The sequence below is a fragment of the Mobula birostris genome, chromosome 21 (genome assembly GCF_030028105.1).
Source record: "Mobula birostris isolate sMobBir1 chromosome 21, sMobBir1.hap1, whole genome shotgun sequence".
Classification (NCBI taxonomy): Eukaryota; Metazoa; Chordata; class Chondrichthyes; order Myliobatiformes; family Myliobatidae; genus Mobula; species Mobula birostris.
In genome coordinates, this window is record NC_092390.1 from 50419074 (window position 1) to 50437713 (window position 18640).

General features: G+C 39.4%; 1 protein-coding gene across 7 annotated transcripts in view; it reads right to left on the reverse strand.

The window, feature by feature from the left end:
- Positions 1–1045: 1045 nt before the first annotated feature.
- The window catches only part of lhpp (phospholysine phosphohistidine inorganic pyrophosphate phosphatase), a 152261-nt gene continuing 134666 nt past the window's right edge, over positions 1046–18640 (reverse strand). For all 7 annotated transcript variants that reach the window (XM_072239455.1, XM_072239454.1, XM_072239461.1 and 4 more), the window contains one exon: positions 1046–1486. In XM_072239455.1, the coding sequence (XP_072095556.1) occupies positions 1390–1486 (97 nt within the window). In that variant the 3' untranslated portion in view covers positions 1046–1389. The remainder of the gene's footprint in view (positions 1487–18640) is intronic.

Sequence of the window (18640 nt, forward strand, 5' to 3'; positions counted from 1 at the left end):
CAAAGTGAGGAAGGAGTAGCGGATCTGCCAGACACAACCAAATGAAGAAGTTTTGTTGTTTATTGTAGAGTGTAAAAAGGAAATGGGTCCAAGAAAAATACCTCATTCTTTGTTATTTTCAAAATACAATTATGCTTAACATCAGTCTGTTGTTAATTTTGCACCATTGTAATCACGGAATATTTGAAAATACATTTTATTATGGGTTTAATCTGGAAATATGCTTAACTTCCTGTTTGGAGATCAAAGCAAATGGTGAAAATCTCATACAAGTTCCAGAGTGACTGAATCAGTACTAAAGTAATTTTAATCCAAAGTTTGCAATCTTGAATGCGAAGTAAATGAGAACGGTAAGTTTCACATCATGGGGTTCGCTTCTCCAAGCAATAGTTAGCTGTGAACACAGGAGGTGTCAAGAAAATTTGCTGATGCCTTGTCCACACTAAACTAATTAAAAATCACTCACAAAATTCCAAGCAAATACATTTATTTTCCTCTATAGAACTTTAAATCATCAGTTCTGCATGTGAACTTAATAGCACTAAAGTTTGTATTGTAGAGTTACTCTGAACAATGCCAGTTAATTCTGCAACTATTAGCTTTTAAGATCACACCAGATAAAATTACCATATTGTAGTTTTACCTTGTATTTCTTAAGCTAAATATATGAAAATGAATCCAAGCTGTACTAAATTACTTACTCTAGCCCAGGGATATGGCTCACTGTGTGGATTTTTGTGCCAAATTTGCTCCAGTGATTTCTGAGTTCATGCTCCTTGGGGATTAAATTTTAACAGACTGAGAAACGATTATTTTCTCCATCAGGAGTGATAATTAGCATTAGGCACAATTGAAACTCTAATCTACAAATTAAATTATCTTATTCTAGGTTATACATTATCAATTAGCTCACAATACCACCAAATAATAGATATCTTCAAAATAAATTTATACGTTCTCATTACTTGAGCATTTGACCTGATCATGGCAAGCTCTAGTTAATGCTCAGTGTGAGAGAATTTGATTGAAATGATAAACCTGAAACTCAGATTCAAATTATATTTATTGAGTATTGCAGTAAAATTTACAGATGTCTTGATTTTAGCCATCTATTTGACAGTACACTGTACATCATTATGTTCTGTGTAAACACTAAACCAATTTGTACACTATTTTAATTCAAGTACTTACTGCTTATTAACAAACATGTATGTTATTTCATAGGTTAATATGGTATTCACAGTAAATGCTACAGAGTAGAGCTAATTCCGTAAGGTCATGAAACCTCAATGGTTAATGTTCATTTCAGCACCAGACAGTAGATGAATTTGTCCATTTCTAATGACTTCCCAGTTCTTTGCCAGATGATTCTTTGAAACCAGATTCAAATTACTGATGTAGGTGTTTGAGAAGGATTGTGACTGCTTGTGCTAAGTTGTCTACGTACCCATCTGCCTTCACTGTTGGGTGCTGTTCATCACATGGCCTGCAAATAAAATCACAAAAAAATAATTTGGTACCTAGACATAGTAAAACAATTCATTAAAAATAATCCATCAAGCTTGAGTTTATCATATATTCAACATGCAAAATAGGTTGTAATTGTTGATAAAGATAAATCACAGTTAAGACATAATTTCAGCCAGTTCTTCTCCAAATACTATTTCTTTGTTAGCTTCTGAGGATATTCATTTGTATTTGTGCAACACTTTGATCCCTGGGCTTTATAGCAAACAGTCATAGAGTCATACAGCTACCATGCTGATTATGGTGCCCACCAAACTAGTCCCAATTTATTGCGTTTGGCCCTATATCCCTCCAAGCCCCGCCTCTCCATGTACTAATCCACATGCTTATTAAATGGTAATATATACTGACTCCACCACTTACTTTGGGAGCTCATTTCATATACTTACCACTCTTCATGAAAAGGTTACCTCTCAGGTCCTTTTTAAATCTTTCCACTCTCACCTTATACCTATCTGCTTACTTTTGGGCTCCTCTACCCTCGAGTAAACTCCAAGAGGATCACAACCTTGCCATTGGGTTTGGACGCTTGCGTGCTTCAGTGACCCAGAGAGTTAAGTTGGCTGGAATCAGGGCTTTATGCTTTGGCTCTTGATAGGGCCACTTATGCCAAACATGTAAAAGTGTAGAGGCTAGACTAAGAGTGGTCCATCAGTCTTCCAGGTTTGGGAGTTCAGCTCAGGGCTAAGAACTTTGGCTGGTAAAATAACACAATTACTGAAACAGCAATGAAGAATCCTTCTGCATCTGAATGGCCAAGGACAGACAGAGACAGAAGACCTTCATTGCTGCCCTAAATGCCAGTGGCACAATGGGCAGTAACTAATTAAGCATGGGGAGAAGATTGGTACCATCCATTATTATTTCAAACGATTCCATAAATGATCCATAACTTTCTGCAAACGATATGGGATATTGTGTACAATTTTGGTGGCCACAGTACAAGAGGAATGTGGTAGTAACAGAGAGAGCGCAGAAGAGATTCACCAGGATCCTGCTTGAAATAGAGGGCTGAAGTTACAGAGACGGGATAGCCAGGTTAGTATCATTGGAATTTAGTACACTGAGGGGTGAGATTCTAGAGCAAGGGTTCACAATCTTTTTTATGCCATGGATCCCAACCATTAACTGAGTGGTCCGTTCTTTCTATCTGTCTTGTTAGTTGGTTATTGAGTGATTGAAATACAACGTGGAGTAGGTCCTTCTGGCTCTTCGAGGCATGCCACCCAGCAATCTCTCAATTTAATCCTAGCCTAATCATGGAACAACTTACAATGACCAATTAACCTATCAACCGGTACACCTTTGGACTGTGGGAGGAAACCCATTCAGTCACAGGGAGAACGTGCAAACTGCTTATAGGCAGCGGCGGGAATTGAACCAAGGTTGCTGGTACTGTAAAGTATTGTGCTGACCACTACGCAACCGTGCCGCCCCACTATAAAATTCTGTTAAATGGGAAAGCTTTTTCCCCTCTTTGATACTAGTTGTAAAAACTGCATGTTCAATTAATAATCTAAATATTTACAAAATTATCAGGGGCAGAGATAAGATTGATAGTCAGAGTCTTTTTTTACCCCTAGGGCACCTCTATTTGGAACTATAGGGCATGGTTTAAAGTGAGAGGGGGGAAAAATTAAAAGGAGATTTGAGGTGTTGGTTTTTCATGCAAAGGTGGTGAATATCTGGAATGAGCTGCTAGAGGCAATAAAGATTACAATGTTTTAAAGACACTGGGACAGGGATTTATATGAGAAAGACACAGAGGGACACAGCCTAATGCACGATTAGCATAGATAGACATCAGAGTCAGTTTGGACAAGGGAAGCCAAAATGCCCCTACCATGTAGGTGAATGAAGTTAATAGGAATTTTGCCAGAATAAGATGAGATTAGTGCAGGATTAGTGTCATGGGTGCTTGATTTTCATCCTGGGAAAAGCCTGCTTTGGTTCTGTATCACAATGGGTTGAGCATTGCCAAATGGAATTTAATATCTTCAAGTGCAATGTGACACATTTTGGGAAGTCAAATATACAGTAAATAGTAGGTCACTAAGGAATGTTGAACAGGGGATCCAAGTCTTTAGTTTCCTGAAAGTGGCAACACTGATTGATAAGGTGGTGAAGGCACATGGCACGCTTGCCTTCATAAATCAGGCATTGAAAACAGAGAGTTGAGATGTTAAGATACAACTTCACAAAACACTTGTTCGGCTCTACTTAGCCTATTTGTCACACAATATAGAACTGATGTGATTGTGTTGGAGGGAGTGCAGAGGAGATTTTGCTGGATTGGAGGAGTTTAGTTATGGGGAGAGACTGGGTAGACTAGGCTTGTTTTTCTTGGAGTTAAGGAGTCCAAGAAGTAGACTGATTAAAAGTATATAAAATTAGGAGACCATAAGACATAGGATCAGAATTAAGCCATTTGGTTCATTGAGTCTACTCCACCATTCAATCATTGTGGATCCTTTTCTCCCTTCCTTAGCCCCACTCCCCGGCCTTCTCCCAGTAATCTTTGATGCCATGTCCAATCAAGAACCGATCAAGGTCTGCCTTAAATACACCCAACGACCTGCCCTCCACAGCTGCCTGAGGTAATAAATTTCGTAAAATCACCACTATCTGGCTAAAGTAATTTGTCCACATCTCTGTTTTAAGTGGGTGCCCCTCTATCCTGAGGCTGTGCCCTCTTGTTCTAAACTCCCCCACCAAGGGAAACATCATTTCCACATCTTCTCTGTCTAGGCCTTTCAACATTTGAAAGGTTTAAATAAGATCCTCCCTCATTTGCCTAAATTCCAGTGAGTACAGACCCAGAGTGGTCAAACGTTCCTTGTATGATAGCTCTTTCATTCTCGGAATCATCCTTGTTAACCTCATCTGAACCCTCTCCAATGCCAACACATCCTTTTTTAGATGAGGAGCTCAAAACTGTTCACAATACTCAGGTGAGGCCTCACCAGTGCCTTATAGAACCTCAGCATCACATCCAGCTCTTGAAATGAATGCTAATATTGCATTTGCTTTCCTCGCCACCTACTCTACCTGCAAGTTAACCTTTAGGATGTTCTGTACAAGGACTCCCAAATCCCTTTGCACCTCAGATTTTTGGATTTTCTCCCCTTTTAGCAAATAGTCTGCACATTCATTTCTTCTACCAAAATGCATGACTAAACCACGCTTTTTCCAACATTGTATTTCATTTGGCACTCTCTTGCCCATTCTCCTAACCTGTCTAAGTCCTTCTGTAACCTACCTGTTTCCTCAACATTATCTGCCCCTCCACCAATTTTCATATCACCTGCAAAGTAGGCAACAAAGCCATCTATTCCATCATCTAAATCATTGATATTCAGCATAAAAAGAAGTGGTCCCAACATCAACCCCTGCGGAATACCACTAGTCACTGACAGGCAACCAGAAAGGGATCCTTCTATTCCCACTTGCTGCCTCCTGCCAATCAGCCGATGCTCTAACCATGTCAGTAACCTTCCTGTAATAGCATAGGCTCTTAACTTGGTAAGCAGCCTCATGTGTGGCACCTTGTCAAAGGCCTTATGGAAGTCCAAATATACAACATCCACTACACCCCCCTTAAGGAAACCATGCTCACTTTGTCCTATCTTGTTCTGTGTCACCAAGTACTCCATAACCTTATCCTTAACAATTGACTCCAACATCTTCCCAACCACTGAGGTCAGGAGAGGATAAATAAGGTATATAGTTTTATCCCTAAGGCATTAAAAATAACACTGAGTGTCAGAGGAAGGATCGATTGATATGTGATTGAGTGGTTGATTTGTGGAACATGCTGCCATGCTGATGGTGGAACCAAATACAATAGCTACATTTAAGAGGTATTAGATAGACACCTAAAATAGTAAGGCATAGAAGAGTATGGTCCTGATGTGGGCAAATGGGATTCATGCAGATCAACAAAAGGTCAGAATGCATGCAATAGGCCAAAGGGCCTTTTTCTCTAAACAAGCTTTTACGAAATGAGTACGTTCTCAGTATTAGCATAAGTCTAGACAATTTGTCTTGTATGCCCATTAGTCCGAGTTGGCAGTTGAAGTAAGGAACCTACAAGTGGATGAGTGTAGGCAACACCAAAGAACATGAACACAATTAACTTTCAAGCTGAACATTATGATAGGAGTTTTGTGGTAAAACTTTCTTATAAAAGGCAAGAATTTTTAAAACTTTATCAGAAATGTCAACAGAGGCAAAACTGGTTTGTGGCTAACAAGCATTCATAGCAATGCCACTACTTGATCCCCATTCCTGTCACTGTGAAGCAGTTCTCAGTGACATTGTACTGTTCGACCATGAATATGGAATGAGAACTGAGATTGAACCATTGCTAGCTAGATTAATTTTGCCCCTATGTTGATGTGTTACAGCAGCAGCAGTATTGCTCAGTATTAAAGGAATAAGACTTTCATACTTTCACACATTTAGTATTGATATGGTGCACTTATTTCTAAAGAATTGTTCCCATTTTTCATACACGATTATGGACTGAAATGGCTGAAAGCAAGAGAACTGCACAGAATGCATTACCCATCAGCAACACATTGATGACCTGACTGATTTTGTACAGTCCTAGATATCTATTTCTTGAAAGAGTAGAAGCTGTACAAAGAATATGAATAAATATCAGTTCTTGGTATAACTGATGTCCATGTTGAAGAACTCGGCACATCTGTATTTGTGGCACTTAACACAGGTTCATCAAAGATCCTCACCACACAGGCCATGCTCTTTTCTTGCTGCTGCCATCAGGTAGAAGGTACACATGTCTCAGGACTTGCACCACCAGGTTCAAGAACAGTTACTACCCCTCAACCATCCTGCTCTTGCCAAAACAGGATAATTACACTCATTCTATTTTTGGTGTTCCCACAACCAATGACCTCATTTTGAGGACTCTTTATCTCGCTATTTCATGCTCTCATTGTTTATTTATGTCTGCATTTGCACAGTTTGTTGTCTTCTATGCTCTTTCATTGATCCTATTTACAGTTAGTGTTCTATAGATTTGCTGAGTATGCCTGCAGGAAAAAGAATCTCAGGTTTGCATGTGGTGACATGTATGCACTTCGATAATAAAGTCTACTTTGAACTTTGAACTTTTTGAACTTTGAGGTTTCTGAAGAGTGTACAGGGAACTGTATTGGATGTTTCACTACCTATCATTTTAAAATCAAAGACATGCAAAGCATGATCACACCCATTTGCAGTAAGATAATAGAAAATCTATCCCTAATTAAGGAGCAGAACTGTCAGCAAAGACAATTAAAAATATCATGGACACATAACTTTGTTTTATGGAATTAAGCCCTTAATATAGAACTCAATCCAAACAAACCATTTTCTCTCTCTGAATCGCCAGTGGGCGGGCAGCATACTAAATGCTGACTACTTTGAACAGACTGCTGACTTACTTCCTCCTCTCTGATGCACCAGCACTGCGCAACTACAGTAAGAGGTAAAGAGCTTCAGCTTGTTTCGACAACAACAAAAAAATTGCAGTAGGTGACAGTTTCAAGAAAACCAGCCAGATGGTAAAGGAAACCGCAAAATGATATAATCTAAGAGCATATACTCCCTTTATACATCTTAAACAGTTAAATCTTAGATTAACATCATTTCCAAGCAGCACTATCTCACACAACTAAATATCAGATGAGCACATCCAGTATGAATTATCCATTATCAATGCATTAGAAGAACTGAACTAGTTTTACGTGTCCCAAGAATTATTGTTACATTGCTTTCACACTAAACATTGATACAGTATATCCGATTCCATTTGGAAAACAATTGCTGGTCTAGTTCTGTATCATCTCTTGCTATACTGTAGTTTTTTAACTAACAGGGCAGACCTGCAATCGAATGCATGATGGTGTCAGCATTTGACAAGGTTTTTGGAATGCTCGTGCCAAAAGCGTCCAAGAGATTTATTGTTAATCACCAGAGACTCCAGGGCAATCTTCTATTGTTGGCAGACCCTCAGCATAATTCAGTATTATGGCCCGGTAATTGGTGGGAGTGGGGTGGGGTGGTGGGGTGTTGGGATTGGTGTTAAAAGAGGATCAGAGATCATAAACCTTGTTCATGTTAATTGCATAGATCGTATGTCACACCTCACTGGGATCATCTGTCTCTCACATTCATCATTTACATTGGCGTCCTGGTGAAGCTCCAGACCCACTGTCAAGTTTGCGCTCTCTGGAATCTAACTGTCTCCAAGAAAGACAGACCTGGTTTCAAATTTGGCGAGTAAATGAGTAAATTTAACGAAATAAAAATCATACCACTTAGGCAGTAAAACAAAGTTAGTCACAGGCAAACCACTTGCACCCTTGATGTGTAAATAACTAACAAATCTTATTAACACACTTCTCCTTCCTCTTATCCCACACCCAACAATTGGAAGATTGCATTTAATCTATCTGCGAGGTACCTACAGCAGTCTGCTTTATGCAGTTACCATTTCATTTAATTCAACCTAACCTTTTATTTTCTGGTCAACAAAATCCCCAATGCAACCAAGGTGGATTGAATGTAATATACTTTTATCACAAAGGATACTTAGAACTGATACCAGTTTCCATAACTTTCTGTTACGAGTTTAGTGCATATCTAGCACATCAATACTGCAATGTCACTCCATTCAATATGAGGGAATACAACAGTAAATCTTCTGAGAATAGAGACTGAAGCAAAAAGGATTGTGTTCTTAAATTGGAAACAAATATGGAATGATAATGTAAAATACGAAAGCAAAGCAGAAAAACAGATAAACACAAAGTGATTGGTAAAGATGACTGGCATTAAGTATTAAAGGGACTTTATAAATTAATTTAAAGAATAAGAACAGACAGAGAAAGGTAGACCACAATAGCAAATGGTGCCCTTTTGTATTTGTGGACGAGGGAATGGCATAAACATTCAATCAGCACTCACAAAGGAATCCAAATGTAAGATTTTACATTATTAGGGTAACTAAGGTGAATGCAGAAAAGCCTGTAGTAGAGATAAATACAACTGAATACTTGACTTCCTTTGGCTCTTCTACCAAGATAGCACCGGCGAGACACAATGACGTTTTTGGGACAACTAATCAAACTACTAACAATTAAAGAAAATATATTTATTCTGGCCTACAATCACTGCAATCTGAAGCCTGTAATTTCCCTTTGGAAGATGTGCCTTTGAACCGTCTGTACGACTTGGCGTTTTTGTGGTATCCTGAAATACTTGGCAAACTGGACTCTCAAGAATGCAGGTACGGCTGTGGTGGCCATTGCTGGAGTGGACTCCAGGCTGGATTTAAACCTTGGGCCAGATTGATGGGGCGTGGTCCAGGCCCGACAAGGAAAAACGAATCAATGTTTAGGCAATTAAAGTGCTGAGCCAGACTAAAAAGATTAAGGCATCGAGGCCGAGAGCAAGAGACTGACTGGCATTCAGCTCACTTGCTGAACCAGCTCTGCAGTTATGGCCTGCAGCCACTGGGCTCCTGGACTGGTTGCAGCATTGAACTAGCCCCATGGCTGTGAACTCACTTTTGGGGACTCTGTGGTTCATGTTCTGTGTATTACAAACGTTTGTACTTGTTAACTATTTTTTTTTACTGTTTATTGTTTCTTTTTTTGCACATTGAATATTTGACTGTCTTTCTGCTGTGGGGTTTTTCATAAATTCTATTGTGTTTCTTTGTTTTTTGGCTGCCTGCAAGAAGACAACTCTTCAGGTTTCCTATGGCATACATATTATAATAAATGGACTTTGAACTTTATTGGGAGACTAGTCAGTGCGGATCAGTAATAACATCTCCTCCTTGCTGGTATTCAACAGGAGGCATCTCAAGGATGCATGCTTAGCCCACTCCTCTACACTCATAACTATATGGCTGGCACAGCTCAATGACCACTTATAAATTCACTGATGACTCGACTGTTGTTGGCAGAATCTCAGATGACAATGAGGAGATGTATAGGAGTGAGATAGATTGACTGGTTGAACGGTGGTGCAACAACAATCTGACACTCAATGTCAGCAAGACCAAGCAATTGATTGTGGACTTCAGGAAGGCGATATTGGGAGCAACACAGTCCTCATTCAGGTGTCGGTGTTGGAAAGGGTGAGCTGCTTCAAGTTCCTGCACACCAGCATCTCAGATGATGTATCCTGGGCCCAACACATTGATGCATTCACAAAGGCACAACTGTAGCTCTACTTCATTAGGAGTTTGAAGACATTTGGTATGTCACTAAAGTCTCTTGCAAAGTTTCTACAGATGTACTGTGGGGAGCATTCTGACTGGTTGCATCATACAGAGGGAGCCTCCAAAGCAGAGAATCACAAGAGGTGCAGAGGGTTGTAGACTCAGTCACTTTCAACATGGGCACAAGCCTCCCTGCTACTGAGGCCATTTTCAAGAGATTGTGCCTCAAGAAGGCAGTGTCCATTATAAAGGAGCCTCGCCATCCAGGACATGAACTCTTTTCATTCCTACCATCAGGTAGGAGGTTCAGGAGCCTGAAGACCCACGTTCAATGTTTTAAGAACAACTTCTTCCCCTCTGCCATTAGATCTCTGAATGGTACGTGAACCCATTAAGATTACTTCATTATACTTCCTTCGCACTTCTAATTTTTGTAGCATAGTAATCTTATGTATTGCACTGTACTGCTGCTGCAAAACAACAAATTTCATGACATATGCCAGTGATACTAATTTCATTCTGATACCGTAGAAAATCAAGTGGAAACAAGAAAAGGCGCTAGGTTCAGCTAGTATACATCACAGAACACAAGAAGAAGCATTGAGGAGATAATGATCTAAAAATCCAGGGTTAATGGAAAAATCAATTATAGCAAAGTGAAGACTTGAGGAAATGAGATCATCATGCACTTTTAGAACACAGAATGAAGGGATCCCACAAAGGTTTTGAGATTATGAAAGGCAGTTGCTTCAGTACTCTGGAACAGAATTGTAGAGATAGGTTGCTGAGAACATGCATGTGGGGCCATCTCTGAAGTTTCAAAGTTAAGGATAATTAAACTTTTTTCAGAGTAGCATATATAGGCCAATTGTATGGTATCTTTAAGATTCATCAATAACACATTTGGTTCCAGTAACAAAACAGCAGCGTGACATTTTCATTTTCGCAGAAATATGCCAACATGTTTTTAGCTACCTTTAAGGCAAGTTAGAAGTACTCAACATTACGTGAGGGAACCTCAGAGTTGGCTGAGCTCCTAACAAAACTTCAGGCTTCAACTGTGACCAAGACAGATGGCAAAGCTACCTCCAGATTTGAAAAATCCTAATTTGCTCTGTATGGGTAGTTGTTAACATCTATAACTAGACAGGATTGATTGAATATATGTCTCCATGGCAAATGGCTAACCCTTTAAAGAAACAGACTCCAAACCCCAACTTTTATATCATTTTATTAGGCACCTCTTGGTTTCTCATGGCTGAAGAGGCTTAGTAGAGATCTGGGGAGAATCTTAATGAGCAAAAAAAGGCAACAGTGTGTGGCTTCATTCACCTGGCAGCTTCAACCTTCCCTTCAGCTAAAAAGTTTAATTGAAAAGGGAGGATGGAAGAGACAAAAAATAAATGGGCCTTTCTTGATAGGAGGGAAGGGGCCAGGCTTTGATTGCAAGGCTCATCTCCTGCAAATGTGAAAGACTTTCATCTCTTCATTTCAAACATTGTGAATTCAGGTCTCAGAACTGCAAAGGTAACATTCCAACCCTCAGTGGTAATCACAAGAATTTGCGTATGCAACCCAGTGGAATTACAAACCTACTCGCTGGGATTATAAATGATTATACGCTGTGTGGAGATAAATTTACTGGTGATCACACATTCCTTTACTTTTGTGACCAAGATGATTAATTTTGGGACTGATGTGGATTTGCACCCAACCTGCAGGTAGCCAAATCAGCTATTGGCTGCTGAGGGAGATGTAATATCTACTGCCTCCTAAATCATAGTCATGATACAACAAAATAGCAATGCTTTTCAATGCAGAGAGCTTGTTTCTACCAAGCAATGTCAGGTTCACGAGGAATAGGAAGGGACTGCATATGGAACTGAGATCATCGCCATATTCACAGCAGTGTGCAGCTTCTACCAGTTTCATTCCAAGCCTAAAGTAAGCTTTCCAATGGCTTTTGTTCAAAGCTGGATGTCAATACTTTTCATTTTGAGGCATCTTCAAGCAGAAGTGCCTCAAGAAAGCAGTGCCCATCATTAAGGACCCCCACCACCCACTTCTCATTGCTACCAGTCAAGAAGGAGGTACAGAAGCCTGAAGGCATACACTCAGCGATTCAGGAACAGTTCTTGTCCTCTGCCACCCGATTTAAGCCCATGAACAATACCTCACTACTTTTTATTTCTGTTTTTGTACTACTTATTTAATTTAACTATCTAATATACATATATACTTACTGTAATTCACAGGATTTTTTCTATATTATCATGTACTGCCACTTCAAAGTTAACACATTTCACAACATATGCAGGAGATATTAAACCTGATTCTGATCCTTTGAAAGCATAATCATTCAACCAACCTTCAGACAGATTTACTTTACGTCCCAGTTGTTTGAGAAAAATAAATTTCAATATACGACCGTGGTGTTTTCCATCTTGACTAACACCTTCCATTTTGTATACATAAGAGAGTGGCACAATGCCCAGCTTTGTCGGCAGAGTGTAAGGTATTTGTGCCTGTACTCAATCATGGAGTGACATAACTGCTTACAGACCAACCAGTCAAACCATGGAGGCAAGCTTCATAGAAGTCAAGTTACACTGAGAACCAAATTATCAGATGGAAAGAAGATGACAAGCTTTTCAAAACTAGAACAGGAGCTTTTCATCTAAACTTGGCTATTACGCCAATACAAACAGATGGCGGAAAACCGGACCATTTATTAAAAAAATGGAAATTAAAACAGGAAACGTGGCAAAATGCTCACACTTGACAACATTTCCCCTCCTTTGCTAAAAAGAAAAACCATGTTTATTGAATATTTTAGGTTAGGTGAGCAGTTTGCAAACTAGCTGAAACTTTTGTGCAAGATTTGAGGTTTGGGGAAGCCATCAGCATTCAGCATGCGATGGACTTGCATGGAACTGCTGTAAATCTGTTAGACACTGAGCAATAGATGTCAGTGCATCTAATTCTCAATCTGTTGTTGGACTCTGCATGGAGTCAAGTGGCAAAGCCTAACCCAGCTTCCATTCCTTTGTATTATTCTGTGGAATCCACTACTGTGATTCTGTGCCAATCAGAGCTTGAAAGCGTGAGATAAAATTGTTATCTTTTACTTCTTTTACCTTATGCTTTCAGCTAGGCCCTTACTGTTTCAGTGTGTCTTTATATTTTACTTAGAACATATTAATTATTTCCAGCAGTCCAAACAGTTTTTAAATGTCTCTGTATGTCAAAGATTAGTTATATTTAAGGTAGTCAGAGATAAATCATTGATAGAACAAGGAATTAAAGGTTAGAAAATTCAGAGAATTTATATTTGAGATGCATTGAAATACTTCAGACACATAAAGAAGATCTTCACATACAAATCTTTATTTCCATTTATGTCCAAGTTATACTGAACTAAATTAATGGTGTGATTGTTAATCTCCCTTTATTAATCGAGGACAATCTCTGTCCAGAATAAGTTACTAATAATCGTGTGCAATATCAGGTTCCATGCATTTGGCAGACTCCTTTCTGTGTTAATGCATGAAAGCAGCATGATGCTTTTTAAATTTGTTTGGCAAATTTGAACAATCTTTTCACTGGAGTCACAGCCTTTATAACTGGCATTAAGCCATGGAAAATCTAACTTTTGTAAGTTCAAATAGTGGAAAGAAGCTTTTCCCCCTTATATGAGGTTAATGGTAGATAGACGGGGCTGGAATAATGAAAGACATATCAGACCCAGCTTTTAAAGATTGCCTAAATTGTGTTCAGTGTACAAGTCTTTTCCATAAGATTATTAATGCTCATCTGACTTACACCATCAAATCACTGTAAGTGTTTGCTTACTAAAAAAACTCACATTTAAACCAATTTGTCCAGAGATTTCCCTAGATTCATTATCACTCATGGGAATAAAGTGTAATATTAGTGTAGCTTAATATGATAATGAAATTTCAGGGTCAGAAGCAAAATAAATGAACAAAATAAGTTGCTTAAATTCTGGCTGAATGAACATTCCTGGTATAGGTTCAAGTGGAAATTATATACTGAAAATACAGGATAGCAGCAGGTTCCAGCAAAATCACAAGTTTGGCAATGTCATGGCTTCTCTGGTCTCTTTCATGCATTATCTGAAAGAGCTGGCAGATTTTGGATCCACACCTAGTTGCCAGTGGCCAGATGTTGCCAATGAAAAATGAGAATCTTTACAACACCCATTTCATTTCATCCATTACTTAAACAAGAGCTGATTGTCAGCAAGTTTAGTTTTTAGTAGTTAACAGTGATAATTTGCTGGATAGTTAAGTGTCAGGAAATGCCTGGGTGTACTACAATAAAAATTTCCTATTTGTTATTCTGCGTCCTCAAAACATGTTGACTTTGTATTACAGCTCACACTGAAAAGATATGAGCTCCTTTGGAGTCATACAGTAAAAGCTAATTTAGAGAACAATGGGAGGATTTTAGAGGAGGGAGAGGCAATTTCCAAGGTGAGGCTGGGGTTGTTCATGTGCTGGGACAGAGAGGCTGGGTTTGCACAAATGGCTGAATTCAGGAACACAGTACTGTGCAAAAGTCTTAGGCACATATACTGTAGATAGCTAGGGTGCCTAAGACTTTGCACAGTACTGTAGTATATGTAGTTCATGATGCATATGAGTGATGATAAATCTAATTGGGTCTCTATTGTGGACTGAGAGTAGGAAGGGGGCAGGAAGATAGGAATCATGGTTGGGATAAGGGGAAAGGGAGAGGGGAGGGAGCGAGAAGCATCAGAGGACATTCTGTAATGGTCAAATTACCTTGCCTGGTGACTCCGGGCTGGCTGTGTCTGAATCTGCACTACACCTCTCCTTGCCCCAACACTCATTCTCTGTCTCACATCCCTCCTGCAGCACTCTAACCTCGCCATTCCTGTCAGATTTACAAACTTGCCCTCCGCTCCACATTGACAAATACAGTACTGTGCAAAATTCTTAGGCGCCCTACTTATATATGTGTGCCCAAGACTTTTGCACAGTAATGTACATACATTTTGAGAGCTTTCGCAGGAGGTCAAAGATAAACGGCAAAAATAACTCAGAGATTTTGGATAAACTACAAAGCTATCGATGAGAAGTTATCCAAGAAAACATTTGGATAGTTATTAAAAAGGCTTAAATGAAGGTTCTGCAACAAAAAAGGAAGTGTTTGTCACAGCTGAGTTTGGAAACTCAGTTTTGAAATGCATTGGGGTCAAAGATTTGCACAGAGTTTGAGACAGCAGTCGAGGAAAGGGATGGGTTATTATGGAAGCTGATGACACATTGTTTTCTTAATGTTGAACTAGAAAAAGAAAATAGAACTCTGAGGCAGCAGATATTCTACAACATCTCTTCAATAGCCAGTAATTCATGCACAATCTCACACGTCTCTGCCTTAAGACTGTAAAGTAATACATGTACAATGCTAACAGCTTCAAGCACTTTGCTTGTCCCAGGCCACATAATCAAATCTATTGTCGTGACCAATTACGGCCATCCTTGCTCTACCAATTAAAAATTTGATTTGCAAATATATTATGGCCACAAATGAAGTGCCAGTTCCTAGTAAAACAACAAGTGTCTGTATATAATACTGCTACATGGTCACTTAGTTTGACTTGACAGCCACAAAGTAGGAGAGAACCCAGATGCAGAGCATTATAAAAATAAATAGTATACAATACTTCCCAGTACTGGGACTGAAATATGTCATCATTTACAAAATATGGAAGTATGCCCCAAACTGAAACCACTGGATATCCACATTGCAAACAGCTGCTTTGAACCATTTCTGGAAAAGATTTAAACTATCGGAGCAGCTTCTATAATTTTCTTGTTGATGAGTCCTTCCAAAAAAAACTCCTAAGGAAAGGAAGCAACTGTTGGATCTTGCTTAAAATACGTAGAGATTCCTAACAACAGAACTCTGTCCTGCTCTAGATCAGCTGCAGTAATCTCAAAACCATGCTCAAATTGTGCCACAAAGTGCTAGATTCTTTCTGACGAGAAAAAAAACAGCAAGACAGTTGTAGCCAGCTGTAACAAGTAATTTCTGGGATTAGAACATTGAAAATGATAGCCCTGCCTGTCATAAGAGATTCTGTTCAGCATGCATGAACTAGTTTCCTAATGCCCGGTACTGCTGTAGCATGACTAACAGGAGTAGGGCCAAGTGTCACTTTCACCAGTTGCATGCTGCATTTGCCTCTTCTCTTGCATTCACTGTTCATTCTTATCTGATGATGTGGAACATCTTGAGGCATTTTGCTGTACTAAAAGTATAAATTGTTATTGTTGACATATTGGCAATTTTGCTGACAACTTTGAACACACAATGTAATTCTTTACTATTTCAATAAGCCAAAACCCAATTCTCCCACACCCAATCCCCAACCTAGTGCCTTGCTTCACCCACCCACTGCCACTGCTCAGTCACAAAAGATACATATAATTAACATACCTGCATCTCTGGTTTTTCTACACAATATGCCATTGTTTGGTTCCTAACAATTAACTCCTTTGGTGATGACTGTTCTTGTAGTTCAGAACAGAATAAGGCTCAGTTTGGTCAGATTAGGAGGAGGCAGTTTAAAGAGAAAAATGAAAAATTATAAACAGACAGTAACTGACAAGAGAGGAATTTACCTCAAAGAGTTATCGAAAACAGCTGCAACTAGGTTTATACAAAAGTTTCAGTAACGACCATGAAGAGGCACACCTGAAACATCAGCTTTTATTGTTTTTTAAGTTGTTGAATGAGCCACCGTGGACCTCTTTTTTTCTACGATTGTTCTTGCTTTACCAAAAGAAAAACTCTGGAGAATTAGTGCCTCTGCTGCACACTTACTGGCAGGCAAAAATGAGGAATTTTGATGAAGACTCTATTTGGTATCGTGTTGTTGAATTCCATCTGGTACATAATGGAGGAACTTAGTGGGTCAAGCAGTATCTGTGAAGGTAAAGGGGTATTAGAGATGCTGAAAAAGGATCGAGAGTATAGAGGTAAGACAGTCAGTAAATGAGAGGGGGATGGGTTGATGAGACAGAGGTTGATAGATGATAGGTGGAACCTGATGAGCTGGGAGGTGGATCAGAAGAGTGTTGAAGCAATGACTTGAAGGAGATAGGTGGAAACAAATAATGGGAGGGGTAAGGTAGACAAATGGAACTGGGTAAGGAGGGGAGAGTGAGAGAGGGGGAGTGGCTGGAGACAGAGACTGGTTGGACCGGAGAACGGTGGGCAGATAGAATCAAGTGGGGGGGCTCGAGTGTGTTGACGCAGAGGCTAGTAGGTTAGAGATGGAAAAAGATGGGGGCTGGTGGAGATTAAGCAGATGAAATTGCGTGGTGAGGGGAGGGCAGAGAAGGAGGCTGTTAGGTGATGGGTGGAACCAACAAATGAGGGATGATAGACAGATAGAACCAAGTGGGAGAAGGACTTGGTAATGAGTGTGGTGGGCAGGATGCAAAAGGTGAAAAAAAGAATAGAGAATCTGGATGGATCAGTGGAAGTGGGAAAACACAACAAAAGGTGAATGTTACGTGAGACTGGGAAATTCTATGTTCATACCCTTGGGTATTGACTGACCATGTGGAGTACGAGGTGTTGTTCTTCTATTTTTGCATTTGGCCTGGCTGTGGCAGTGGAGAGGCCAAGAACAGATGGGTTGGTGTGGGAATGGGAAGGGGAACTGAAATGACATGAATTGAGAAGCTCGAGAAGGCCATTGTGGACAGAGCACAGGAGCTCTCTGTCCGCAGTAGCCTTTTCGAGCTCCTGCTTCTACCGATGTTACTTAACCATCTGAGTTCTCCAACAATCAAAGCTTTGCTGCTGATTACAGCATCTGCAGTCTCTTGCGTCCTTCTGTATTGTACATGAGAGGTTCAAAGCCAAATTGGCACACAGAGGGAAAAAGGTGGCACACTTGAATATGGAACTAGTGTTTGTATAAGCAATAGAGTGACAGGAGTTACTCAGTTCAAAGAAAGACATGTACAGTGGATTCTGGTTAATTGGACCATCAGTTAAATGGGGTAGCCGCTTAATTGGGCCAGCCGCTTAATTGGGCCATAATGTACTGGTCCTGATATGTCCCAATTATCCAGAATACATTGTATTCTCTGTAATTTCTCAGATATATGTTACAATATCAATACTCTGAGTTTCTTATTTAAATCCACAAGCTGCTAGTAGAAGGCTTACTACGAAGATCTGAAACATTAGTGAATCCACCTGTCTAGACTGGAACTTGGGCATTTGCTGCAGTAATTCTGTGTTCAGGCTCAAGGGCAAAAAGTGAAGATGAAAACTGGAAAACCACCTCATTAGAAAATTATTTATGCCATAGTTTTGGTGCAGAAGTGTGAAATGATTATTTTCTATTTCATGAACAGAAAGTGAAAATTATTAACTGCCACAGAAATATTGTGTTTCTGTTATTATTCAATTGCTCTATTGCAGACTAATTAATAGATGATAGAACCCACTACATGCTATTCAAAACCACACCATATGCTATTCAAAACCATTTCAAAACAAACAGACCCTTGAAAGGAAAAGGGCAGAATCAGTAGCTAAGAAAACGTTAAAAAGGGGATTATTACTCATTTTCCAGACATACTATGGTTTTCACCCAGGTATCAGGACAAGCGAAAACATTTCAAACAGATTGGATTCACTCACTGACAGATTCTGAATAAAGGGTAAAACTGCTTTACAAAGATGTACCAAATTCACTGCTATGAAATTATAAGGAAAATTTATAATTTCCCTGTTTTGTTGAAATTATTATTTTTACAAGTTTTAGCTTAAATAAACAGACAACATAAATGCACACTGAGC